At 37.1% G+C, this 13,126-nt stretch overlaps 1 protein-coding gene and 1 pseudogene across 31 annotated transcripts in view; one reads left to right on the top strand and one right to left on the bottom strand.

Annotated features, from left to right (window-relative positions):
• Window positions 1-13,126, top strand: part of ALG13 (ALG13 UDP-N-acetylglucosaminyltransferase subunit) — an 82,198-nt gene that overhangs the window by 35,958 nt on the left and 33,114 nt on the right. For 29 of the 31 annotated variants that reach the window (XR_012429842.1, XR_012429843.1, XM_074029120.1 and 26 more), the window contains 11 exons: window positions 3,049-3,130; window positions 3,315-3,477; window positions 4,680-4,755; window positions 5,710-5,818; window positions 6,923-6,987; window positions 7,929-8,029; window positions 9,057-9,184; window positions 10,624-10,870; window positions 11,147-11,260; window positions 11,426-11,582; window positions 11,989-12,109. Coding sequence is in view for 29 of the 31 variants with exons in the window: in XM_074029120.1 (XP_073885221.1) it covers window positions 3,049-3,130; window positions 3,315-3,477; window positions 4,680-4,755; window positions 5,710-5,818; window positions 6,923-6,987; window positions 7,929-8,029; window positions 9,057-9,184; window positions 10,624-10,870; window positions 11,147-11,260; window positions 11,426-11,582; window positions 11,989-12,109 (1,363 nt within the window). In the remaining 2 variants the exon portion in view is untranslated. The remainder of the gene's footprint in view (window positions 1-3,048; window positions 3,131-3,314; window positions 3,478-4,679; window positions 4,756-5,709; window positions 5,819-6,922; window positions 6,988-7,928; window positions 8,030-9,056; window positions 9,185-10,623; window positions 10,871-11,146; window positions 11,261-11,425; window positions 11,583-11,988; window positions 12,110-13,126) is intronic. The other 2 variants (XM_074029135.1, XM_074029136.1) reach the window with 1 other exon arrangement.
• On the bottom strand, window positions 1,152-2,404 carry LOC102144045 (protein DEK pseudogene; annotated as a pseudogene).

Below are 13,126 nucleotides of genomic sequence, written 5' to 3' on the forward strand. Positions count from 1 at the left end.
CTGTCATAAGCAGCATGTTTTAAAATTCAGATTTAATAAACTGATTTAAGACAGTAAATTTGAAAGACAAAATTAGTCTCATTCAGGAGTGGTCCATTATGTTGATCATCTAGAATCAACACTGATTAGCCGAACTTTAAAAGCCAGAGCCCCAACTCCAGAGAAACATCAAATTTCTTTAATGTAAAAGTATATTATTTTTGAGATACACTTTGTCAGAGATATCCACGATTGCTTGCACATTATATTCTGGCATTATAATCTGGTACTTTAATCGTAATCATGAAGGTGGCTAGGTTTCCGGTAAATATCAGCATTTTATATGGACAAAAGCAGTTAATAAAAATCGGTTCATTTACTATAAGCCAAATGTGCTTGTACTTAATCCCACCCTTTCCCAAAGTTTTTGAAGCTTTGATATGTTGATTTTTGGTCTGTCCTTAATATAAAACGTACTTACAGACACTTTTACAGAGTTAATACTAAAATTACAAATTGATGACACTTTCGAGACAAAGCAGGATAACTGTCTGTTCCTTCATGTTCCATCACTGAATTGACTTTCACTGCTCCATCATACTGTCTGGCTGAACACTGACATTCCATAGTCTACACCTGTAAAGATACCTACCTATGTGAGTTTAAAAAGTGGTCTGCACAAAAGAAATTTAAAAACTTTGTATACAACAAATTGTTTTTTAAAAATACAAAAATAACATCTGTCACTTTTGTCATGCTGACAATCTGACATATATACACATGCAGGAGAAAAGTTCCAATTCAGTCATCTGGACAACTGTAGCTTGTATATTTTTAATATGATGGACACACTGCCACTGAATTTTCACACTGACAGAGATGTGTATTCAAAATATTTCATATACTAAATACTGCAATCTCTGTGTGTATAAATCCCAGTCATAATAGTTTTTGTTCTACTTGATTAAAAGTGTGCCTTAAGCAAGCTAATATTAAGTGCACTAAAAACCACAACAGTTCAAGAATCTATGACCTTATATAAAGAAACCCAAAATGTATAAAATACAACTATAAAAGCAAGGAACAGTTAATGCCATGTAAGATTTTAAACTAAAAATGGCATAGAAATGCAATTTAAAATAGCAAACTCAAATTCACATAACACTCAAGATAAAAAGGTCAGCAGTAAGTTCTAATGTTGCTTAACAAGGATTTAGAAAAGGAAATACATTCTCTTTGCTGGTATAATGGTATAAGTCAGATCTTCAAATCTATGGGAACGAGTCATCTTCTCTGTCCTCTATCTCAAGAAATTAGCTCTTTTACAGTTGTTTTTATGAAATATTTTCTTTCAGTTAAATCATAAATAGGATAATTTTCATAGACCTTTTTGCAAATCTGTTTCATTGTGACTTCTTCCAAGTTAGCACTGGCCGGTAATTTCTTTATTGTTTCCTTTAATTCTTCATCTGTAGGGGGTTTCTTCAACTTTTTAATTAAAGGTTCATCATCTGAACTATCCTCAGACTCGCTTTCTTTTTTGGAACTGTTTTGATTCTTCTTGGTGGTGCTGCTATCTGCTTTCTTAACATTGGCACTTTTCACAGATTTTTTACTTTTAGAAGTAGCTTTCTGTTTAGGTTTTTCTCTTGGCTATCTTTTTTGGTGGCTCCTCTTCACTTTCTTTATCTTCATCATCTGAAGACTCTTCCTTGTTTTTCTTTTCATCTTCATCACTATTAGATTCATCTGACAGAATTTCAGGACATTTGGTTCGCTTAGCCTTCCTTGCCATTCCAGAACTGTTCCGTTCCTTTTTACTGCCTTTGCTAGAAGTTTTTTTTAGATTTTGGCTATGGTTTGCCAGAAGGCTTTGGATGCATTAAGAAATTCAAGATCCTCTTCACTAGTTCACTATTTACACCTGATCTCTCCAAATCAAGAACCTCACAGATGTTCTTTAGCATGGCATTTCTAAATTTTTTCAACATTTCTTCCTTGTTTTTATATTGGACACTTCCTTTTTCAAACGGAAAGCCACTGAACTGACCCACATTCTTCTTTAATGAGGACACAGTGCCTGGCCTGTTGTAAAGCAGTTTGTGTAGATTTCTAACTTCATCGGTTTTCTTCTTACATAGAAAAAAATGTATCCTCTCAATTTCACAAAGTTTCTGCCCCTTTCCTTGTGCAATTGTAAATGGCTCTCTCTGTAAGGAAGAGACTTGCATTGTCAACCTCTCTACTTTCTTCTTTCCCTCTTGCCTTCCACGATGAGACTCTTTTCTTTTTCCTCCTCCTCCTGGTTGTCCTCGTCCTCTTCCTCCTCGCTCTCCTCTCTGGGACCGGGCATTTCGGGTTCTTTCTCGGATGCGGGCTGGGTGGGGGTTCCCTCTCCCTCCGCAGCAGGGGCCAAGGCGGACATGCTGTGAACTGTGGATCTCGGCCACCGTGGGCCTGGCACACGAGGGCACGAGGAGGTTCTGGGAGGTGGCGGCGGCCGACACCGAGGAGAAGGCGAGCGGGCTGTTTGGCGTGACGCTCGTGCCATGCGCTCGGCTCCCCAGAATCAACAAGATTTTCAAAATTGATAACTTTTTAAATAATTGAATAAAATCCCTTTCCTCCCTTAGTCTGAGTTTGGAGTATTTGGGTATTTGACCTAATTTTTCCAGTCATTCTTAGAAGTTAGCTGGGTCTTTTGGCATCTGTTAGGCTTTCTGTTATGTTCAATAACTCAATTTCTAAGTGTTCCTTTTTTTTTTTTTTTTTTTTTTTAGCAAATTTGTAAATCAGGACTTGTTTGGCATATTAATGTGATTAAGGCTCACAGTGTAACCTTAGTAGTAATTTTAATCTTGGCATTTAAAAGTCACTGCCAAGAAAATCTTTATGAGGTACAAGTTGCGTTTCCTTATATTTAGATTTTAAAAATCACTTTTAAAAAAAAGAAATTCAAATAGTTATCAGTTACTGACTACTGACTCAATTTCAAGTTAATTATCATCTTAATTTCATGGTTTTAAGATGTGTAACATTCACTTAATTGTTCTGTGTGTTTTTCTTTAGATTCTACTCTGCTATTCAAATAGTGGTCACTACGATTCTGTGTACTCAAAACAATTTCAGTCAAGTGCAGCTGTTTGTCAGGGTATGTGAAGGCTTTATAAATTTTGGGTGTGATTTCAGATGACTTGTTTTCACTCAGGGACCTACCATGAATAGCGCCTTTAAAACCTTGTTGGTACCTATTCACACGCAGGTTTATGACTATTTTCACGTAGTTAATATAAATCTTATTTTGACAATTGGAATTTCGGCCATTTTTTCTTCAGCTGTATTGTATGAAATTCTCTATAAAGATGTGTTTGTTGTGGATGAAGAAGAGTTGAAAACTGCGATTAAATTGTTTCGAAGTGGTTCTAAGAAGAACAGAAATAATGCTGTGACTGGAAGTGAGGATGCCCATACTGATTACAAGAGTTCAAATCAGAATAGGTAATAAAGGGAAAGGGGATATTATAATAATTATGTTTCATACTTATGTGCATAGTCATTTGAAAGTGGAAGGGGCCTGGCAAGCTTATGAGTTAGGTTACATATTCACACATACACATATGTTAGGATATATATTTTTAATGGGGGGAGAGTTTTACCAAAGAGATGTATTGTGAGATGCCCAGACTTTGGGGGTTTTGTTCAGGTTCGTTTTGTATTGCTAGAAGAAAGTTCAGAACTATCTAATTACATGGTTCTCAAACTTTAGTTGTATAAGAATTACAGTGCTTGTTAGAAAGGTAGGTTCCTGCGCCTACTGTCACAAAATTTGAGGTCAGGATGGGACCACGAATCTGTTTTTTAAACAAGTGTGCCTAAGCATTCTGATGTAGGTAGGCTGTGGATCATACTTTGAGAAAATACTTATTCTAAAGTAGCACCAAGCTCATTTGGGACTGCCAGGAGTGGCAGCCATGTATTAGGGTAAAGGTTGCTTCATTCGTCACTGATCACTTGTCTTAAGGACTTTAGGCTTACGGAAACTACAGTAGTCGGAAGGCAAGGTGTATTAGTTATGTTTTGCTGTGTAACACTGTTACTATAAAGTTGGCAGCTTAAAACAGCATACTTTTCTCACAATTTATGTGGGTTAGGAATCTGGGCATGGCTTAGCTGGATCTTCTGCTGAGTGTCTCATAAGACTATAATGAGGTTGTTGGTCAGGACTGAGTTCTTAGCTGGAGCTTTGACTGGAGAAAGATCCACTTCCCCACTCATGGTTCTTGGCAGCATTCAGTTCCTTTGAACTATAGGACTGAGAGCTTCAAGTTTTTGCTGTCAGTTGGCCGGAAGTAATTACCTCACCTCTGCTACATTGTGGTGGTGAACATGGCTGCTTGCTTCCTTATAGGCGGCAGAGGAGAGAGAGAGAGACCAGTAAAATGAATGAGGCAGGGATCATAGGGATCACCCTAAGAGTATGTTCTCACAGGAGTTGTAAAATACAGGAGGTAATCTGCTAAGTATATTGTAGCACATACTTATAAAAAGGAAGCGTAAATGCAAATGTTGGAATGAAAAAGCATTTGCCTTAGTTTTAGAACTGAGCTAATTTACCACTAGGTGGTGGTGTAGTCGTTAGGCTTAAGATAAGTAAATTCTGCATTTATAAAAAGCTCTTTGCTCTAAATATTTTGAAATAGGATGGAAGAGTGGGGTGCCTGCTACAATGCTGAAAATATACCAGAGAGCTACAATAAAGGAACAGAAGAAACAAAGGTTTGATATTTTCTAAGGCAAAGAATTTTCATACTCATGACAAACTAGTTAAAGTCAGATAGTATATTCTAGTTATATGGGTTGAGGGAGGAGTTGGTCATTTTCCTTTGTGAAAGTCTTACCTATCTTTAAACTTAAAATGCATGCTTAATGTTCTTTGAATTCTTATTTTTACAGAATTTTAGATTTTTCAGAACAAACAACACTTCAGAAATTCCCGGAGCAATATGCTTTTAAGTTAAATATTACAAACCCAATATTTAGTTTGTAATCAGTCTTGTGACACTAAGGTTTTTTCCATTAAGGAATACAATGCCTATCTTTATTTTCTTCAAACTAGGTGATAATCATGGTTTAAAGTTAGAGAAACAGGAGACATTTCACCATCCATATAGGACTAAAATCAAATAGGCCTTCAGTTTGAGGCTAGCTAAATAAGTCAAATACTATTATAGCAATCTCTGTGTGTACCTGAGGTGCTTGTAATTTTGGAATAGTATTGAATATAGTGAAATTCTAGGAAAGCAGAAGAAAAATGGTAGTTCCTTTGGAAATTTTAACAGGATTTGACCAAAATGAAGTAAGCTTCAGATATTTCCAGGTATTGTAGAGTACAGAAATACTTGCACCTCCATGTCTATATCATAACACTTCCTGAATAGCTCTGAATTTTTAATCCTGGTTTGTGTTGCATTGGTTTATATGGGATGTGTCCTGAGTCATTGCCTCATTTAGACATTATTTCCCTTCTGCCATCTAAAACCTTTTAGATTACTTGCATTTTGCTACTTTAGTCTCCTGATTTTTAAAATATATGGCAAAGTTTATTGTGCGATTTATTTCTTGTTTTAATAAAGAACAACTTTTTTTAAGAAGGAAGCAACTTAATTTTTCCTTCTTCATAGAAGGAAGACTAAGGATTGTGAGTTTCTAGCATGATTATTTTTGTTTTAGTCTCCAGAAAATCCATCAAAGATGCCCTTCCCCTATAAGGTGCTCAAAGCCCTGGATCCGGAAATCTATCGTAATGTAGAGTTTGATGTTTGGTTGGACAGCAGAAAAGGTAATGAAATATCAACAGAATACTTTTGAATCCTGACAACTTCAGGAGTATAATTTTGCAAATTATGGTGAACACCTCTTATCAGAAATACTGTTATAAAAAACAGCCTGATGCTTTTTATCTTTATATATGATTTAAATCCACAGGAGGGAACATAGCTTCAGATGTGGGAGGGATTTTTTAGAGTCTGATGTTTGCCTGGGACTTCAACTTTGCAAAGACTGTGTGGAGATAATTTTTAGATAGCTTTAAGAAACTTAGTGACTGAAAACAAGCTCATCTTAAATTCCAGGTGTTAAGACCACCTTCCTTGATAAATGAGTAGGTTAGGCCTGTGGGTCAAATCTGACACACCAGCAGTTTTTATGTGGTCTATGAGCTAAGAATGGTCTTTAATTCTTAAATGGCAGAAAAAGTTAAAATAATAATATGTTGTGACACATGAAAATTATATAATTCAAATTTCAGCATTCATAACATTTTACAGCAGAGTTTGAGTAGTTCTGAGAGTCTACTCAAGACTCTCAGAATGTATGGCCCAAGAAACTGAAAATACTTATTATCTGGCTCTTTACAGAAAAAGTTTACCAACTTTTGAAAACAGGTCATTGTTTCTCTCCTTATAACTAAAGTGATCAACCTAGGCCTTAAAGTTTTGCCTTCAAGATAAGCCTTTAGTATTTCACATTCAACTGCTTGAACCCTGGTAAACTTAGCTATAGTTAACAATCTAGAATGAGGTTAAGACCTTGGGAAACACAGTAAGTTGTTAAAAAATATATAGGTTGATTTGAAGAAGCTGAATAGTGTTGCTTTCAAATTGTACCTCATTAGTGTTTGACTATCTCTGATTAGAAACTCCCAATTTCCACGTATTTGTTTTTTAAAGCACATAATTATTCTGGCAGATCTCTTTAAATTAACTGCAGAAATAAGTCATCCAGAATGATAGGATGGCCCTTTGGCACTTTACCCCTATTTTCACTTATAGTGGTAGCATTGTCAACGGCACTACGGTAACATGGTAAAAGTAAATGAGGAAATTAAATGATATAGGAAAGGAACCAGTTTAGTTGAGCTTGAATCTTCATTTTCTTTTAATAGAACTTCAAAAATCTGATTACATGGAGTATGCTGGGAGACAGTACTATTTGGGAGACAAGTGTCAGGTTAGTTCCTTCTTCAAGAATCAGTAGTTTGTTTAAGAATGTGCTTGTAGTCATAATATGAGTTGAGCAAGACTTATTTTTACAAAGTACTAGAAACTTTTTTTATTTTTATTTTTAAAGAGATCGGGTCTAGCTCTGTTGCCTAGGCTGGAGTGTAGTGGTATGATCATGGCTCACTGCAGCCTCGAACTCCTGGGCTCAAGTGATCCTCCTTCCTCAGCCTCTCTAGTGGCTGGGACTACAGGCACATACCACCATGCCTGGGTAAGTTTTTTAATTTTTCTTTTCCTTTTTTTTTTTTTTTTTTTTGAGACGGAGTCTTGCTCTGTCTCCCAGGCTCTGGAATGCAGTGGCATGATCTTGGCTCACTGCAAGCTCCGCCTCCCGGATTCACACCTCAGCCTCCCAAGTAGCTGGGACTACAGGCGCCTACCATCATGCCTGACAAATTTTTTGTATTTTTAGTAGAGATGGGGTTCCACCATGTTAGCCAGGATGGTCTTGTTCTCCTGACCTCGTGATCCACCCATCTTGGCCTCCCAAAGGGCTGGGATTACAGGCATGAGCCACTGTACCTGGCCTATTTTTATTTTCTTTTATAGAAAGAGGGTCTTACTGTGTTGCCCAGGCTGGTCTCATTCCTGGCCTCAAGCAATCCTCCCACCTTGGCCTCTCAATGTTGGGATTACAGGCATGAGCCACCACACCCAGCCAAAAAAAAAAATGTTTATTTAATGTCTGTGTTAAATTTTAATTACAAATTTAGTGATTAGATGTAAGGTTCTTTCAGTATGTGCTGCCTCCTTTGATCCAGACTGGCAGTGTTGATGTGAATTACTTTAAAAAGTAGACACTGAACTCCATTTGGGGAAAAGTGGTATTTTGTTTGGCGGTAGCCGTGTCTGTCACTAGTTTTGAGACTAGATGTATTCTCTTTTCAGGTTTGCTTGGAATCAGATGGAAGATATTATAATGCTCATATCCAGGAAGTTGGAAATGAGAACAATTCAGTAACAGTCTTCATTGAAGAATTGGCAGAAAAGTAGGAATATGATAATTTGTTGAATTACTGAAATCTTTGGTTCTTGGTTCCATTTTGTAATATTAAATTGAGAATTACCAGGATGCTAGTAAGAGAACCAGAATTGTATCTAGTGTTGGCCTAGGATGACTTACCTTGAATTATAAAAGCATGTGCTGAAGTATGAAATCTCAATATAGGTATTAGATATGTATAAAAGTTTTCAAATCTTAGACACTAACCTAGTTATTAGAAATATTAAGTACAACGGAATTCTAATACAAAACTGTTCACAGTAATTGCAAAGTTGGATTACTGAGCCTCTGCCAGTATGAAGATAAACTAATCTAGTCTTTCTCAAACTTTACCATGCACCAGAATTACCTGGAGGGCTTGTGAAAACACAAGATTAGTGAGCCCAGTCATTAAAGTTTCTGATTCAGTAAGTCTGAGGTGGGGCCCAAGAATTTTAATTTTGAACAAGTTTCCAGGTGATGGTAATGCTGCTGGTCCACTTTGAGAACCATTAAATGAGGCTATGCTGCCCTAACAACCAAAACATTTCAGCAGCTTAAAACAGTAAGGTCCTTTCTCCTTCATTTAGCATGTCCGTAGTGAGTCAGCAAATGGGATCTGGTTCAACAGAGATCCTGTTTTAACACGTGCATCCATGATTATGGGGAATAAAATGAGAACAAACCACTTGTCTGAATCTTAAAATGTCTCATACTTTATTAAGCAGAGTGGTTTACATTCCCAAGCCTCATGTTAATGGGGTGGGGAGATTTAATCCTCCAAGGAGGTGCAGCAAATATTTGTGAATTAATATGGTCTACCAGTCTTTCTTCTGAAATGTGATCGGTACTAGAAACAGCAGTGAAATTGCACAAACTACTCTTAGGTTTTCTAAATTAATAACAAACAAGGAAACTGGTGTCAACCAGGTTTTAATAGAATACACTTGAAATATAAGGGGTGGGCTACGTGTATTGAATGAGAGTTAAGTCTGTGTTGCAGTATCTTCATGGTGATACCTTTAACTGTTAAGGCATGTTGTTCCACTGGCTAACTTAAAACCAGTTACCCAAGTGATGCCTGTTCCTGCCTGGAATGCTATGCCCAGTCGGAAAGGAAGAGGTTATCAGAAAATGCCTGGGGGATATGTCCCAGAAATAGGTTTGTATGCTAAAGGTTGTTATTTTATTTTCCCCTTCATGTACCTGCTTTTACTTACCTACATTGTACTATTTTTTAAAGATATGTCATATGTCTTGTTGTAGGGTAGGGTTTCTCAACTTTAGCACTACTGATAATGGAATGGATACTACTTCATTGTCGGGAGGCTGTCCTGTGCATTGTAGGGTGCTTCATAGCATCCCTGGCTTCTATCCACTAGAAACAAAAATGTTTTCAGACATTGCCAAATATTTCCTAGAGGAGGGAGAGGCACAATTGTCCCTGGTTGAGAACCATGGTTCTTAAGGGACTTTGTATAAACTTGAGCACTCATATTTGAGGGCTAAAAAGAAAAAAATGATATTGTGGAGATGAGGAGTAGAATGATGGTTACCAGAGGCTCAGAAGGGTAGTGGGGGTGGGGGATAAAGAGGGATTAGTTAATGGGTACAAAACTAGGTAGTAGGATCAAGATGTAGTATTTGGTAGCATTATAGGGTGACTATAGTTAACAAATTGCATATTTCAAAACAACTAGAGGACTGGATTTGGAATGTTCCCAACATAAAGAAATGGTAAATGTTTGAGGTGATAGATATTCCAGTTACCTTGATTTAATCATTATACATTGTATGCTTGTATCAAAATACTGCATGTGCCCCATAAATACATACTGTTCTACACCTATAAAAATTAATTTTAAAAACTTAAGCTGACATGGATCTTAACCTGAGGGGGAAAAATATTTCTTAGAGAACTAGGAAAACACCTCATAGAAGCAGCCGGGGATATTAACAGGCATAATTTATTAGAGAATGGTAATGTATGTGATTGGATGACTCAGTGTTTTGGGGGCTTTTTGTTTGTTTGTTTTGTTTTTCTTGAGACAATCTCACTCTGTCGCCCAGGCTGGAGTGCAGTTGCGCAATCTTGGCTCATTGCAATCTCCACCTTCCGGGCTCAAGCAATTCTCCTGCCTCAGACTTCTGAGTAGCTGCGATTACAGGCACACACTACCACGCCTGGCTAATTTTTGCATTTTCAGTAGAGACGGGGTTTCACCATGTTGACTAGGCTGTCCTTGAACTCCTGACCTCAGGTGATCCACCCACCTCAGCTTTCCAAAGTGCTGGGATTACAGGCGTGAGCCACCGTGCCTGGCCATAGATGACTCAGTGTTTTGATGACCTATACTAACCTGCCCATACTAGGGATAGTGCCGAGATATACCTGTTGATACAGAAATTACCTGCTGGTTTTGTCCTTCCAAATAAAAGATTTAGTATATCCTTCAAAATCACAAAAATTCCCTCCCTATGTTTATTTGGTTTGTTCCTAGGGGAAGCATTGGAAAGTTTAAGGCAGTGTGGTGGTGACAGTACACTGGGCCTTTTGCTTTGATTATGAGCTTATTTGCTACTTCTTTGTTTGCCTGAAAGTTATATCAGAGATGGACGTAAAGCAACAGAAGAAGATGTTCAAGAAAATTCGAGGAAAAGAAGTTTACATGACTATGGCTTATGGCAAGGGAGAACCCCTCCTCCCACCCAGGCTACAACACAGTATGCATTATGGGCATGATCCTCCAATGCACTACTCACAGACAGCTGGCAATGTTATGTCTAATGAACATTTTCATCCTCAACATCCATCTCCGAGACAAGGTCGGGGATATGGGATGCCCAGGTAAGACATTGACAGATTTGTATTTTCATGGTCTAGGGAAATATGAAGCAGTTGAAGAGATCCAAGAAGATAGAATGCCATCAAGATGAGGGTCTGTGTGACATACAGACTGTATTTCATTAATAATAGATAGGCCTAATGCCAATATTGCAGAGAGCAGAGCTCTTTCTAGTTGAATGTTTTTAGAAAGACAGATTAGTTCTATTTAACTACAGAGACTGACTACTTAGATATTGGTGAATAGAGAGTTTTATTTTTCTTTCTCTTTATTCTTAGGAATTCATCTCGGTTTATAAACAGGCACAACATGCCGGGCCCTAAAGTTGATTTTTACCCAGGCCCAGGTAAAAGGTGCTGCCAGAGCTATGATAACTTCTCTTATAGATCTCGGTGAGTATTGTGTTGAAAGTCAGAGAAAATGGGTAAGTCTGAGTTCATTGCTGAACATTAGTGTTTTAAAAAGTGTCAACTTTGAGATATTTGAACTGTTATTTAGAAGTTAGGAACAAGTTATATTTCATCATTTTTACTTTTTTATTCTTTGAACCACTTAAGTTCATTTAGACGTAGTCACCGCCAGATGAGTTGTATGAACAAGGAGTCCCAGTATGGATTTGCCCCAGGGAATGGACAGATGCCCAGGGGCTTAGAAGAAACTATTACTTTTTATGAAGTTGAAGAAGGGGATGAGACTGCTTATCCAGCTTTACCTGTGAGTGGATCAGTGCTTTACTCAAAAAGCTGTTTACTTTTTTCATTTATTTTTTTGAAGTAAAGGCAATGTGGATAAATTTTAGATTTTGTACAAATAACCAAACAAAGCCTTTTCTGAAAATTGAAAATGAGAAAAGAGACATTTTCTCCCAGCTGTTCCTAGAAAAGGGAATAGAGGTAGACTTAATCTTGCCTATAGAGTATGTGTTAATATTTTCTGTTTTCTTGATTGTGACTTCATATTTTTTGTATTCTAAACTGCATGGAAAACAATTACAGAATTCTCTTACAACAGAAGTTCACATTGTTAGGCTAGTTTTTAAACTGCCTTTTAAAACGTCCCTGTAGCTTTTTTTTCCTGACTATATAGTGAGAATTGCAGTATATGTGTCTCTTTGATACAGAATCATGGAGGTCCCTCTACAATGGTTCCTGCTACTTCAGGATACTGTGTTGGAAGGCGGGGACATAGCTCAGGCAAACAGACTTTGAATTTAGAGGAGGGCAATGGCCAGAGTGAAAATGGTGAGTCAATTACAGTTAAATATTTTTTAAAAGATTCTTGTGGCATTGGCACATCAGGACGGTGAAGTAGACCAATTTGGTTTTGGGGTCTCTCTCTGTTCCACTAGCTTAGTTTTGAAAGATTTATATAAGTTCTTAATGCTTGCTGGGTTTTTGAATATGTCCTGGTATTTCTCAGAAGAATAGACTTCTATTTCAGTAGGCTGCTACATTGTTATAACTTGTTTTCAGCTCTCTGCATAGGTCTTTAGTGAGTTTTTGACTTGGTGTCAGATACCAGTATGGAAAACATCTGTTCGTTATTAGTAAGGCACTATTACTATACTGTACAATATACAACTATACAGCTATACAACTACAATATACAACTATACAAATACACAACTATATAGTTGTCCTCATCATTTGTATATGTTAGGCTTTTCGTGTAACTGGCTGTTATTTTTTAAGACTGCTATGAAGTAACTTCTTTGCCCAAATAAGTCTATTTGATCTATAAACATTACTCTTTATTGAACCCTGTGTGATATCCACTCTACTAAGTCATTATATTCATAATATAGTCCTTCATGTGTTCTTCTGAGGAATGTGCTGTCCCTATTTTACATATGAGGAAATTGAGATTCAGAGGGTAAATGACATGGCCACAGTCATATCCTTGGTAAATGGCAGAGATATAATTTTTTATAACTGTTTTATTGAGATATAATTTACATATCATACAATGAAGCTATTTAAAGAATACAATTCAGTGGGTTTTTTATTTAGAGTTGCATACCATCAGCACAATTAATATTAGGACATTTTTATCACCACAGTAGTGAAATCCTGTGCCCATTAGGAGCCATTCCCGATTTGCCCCAACCCCCAGCTCTTGGCAACCGTCAGTCTGTTTTCTGTCTCTATGGATTTGCCTCTGCTGGACATTTTATATAATTGGAATCATATATACACACATACCCTTAACAGTTTTTATATTGACTCCTACCATGGAATGTGTTTGTTTTTACCTTGTTC

Source organism: Macaca fascicularis, chromosome X (genome assembly GCF_037993035.2).
Source record: "Macaca fascicularis isolate 582-1 chromosome X, T2T-MFA8v1.1".
NCBI lineage: Eukaryota > Metazoa > Chordata > Mammalia > Primates > Cercopithecidae > Macaca > Macaca fascicularis.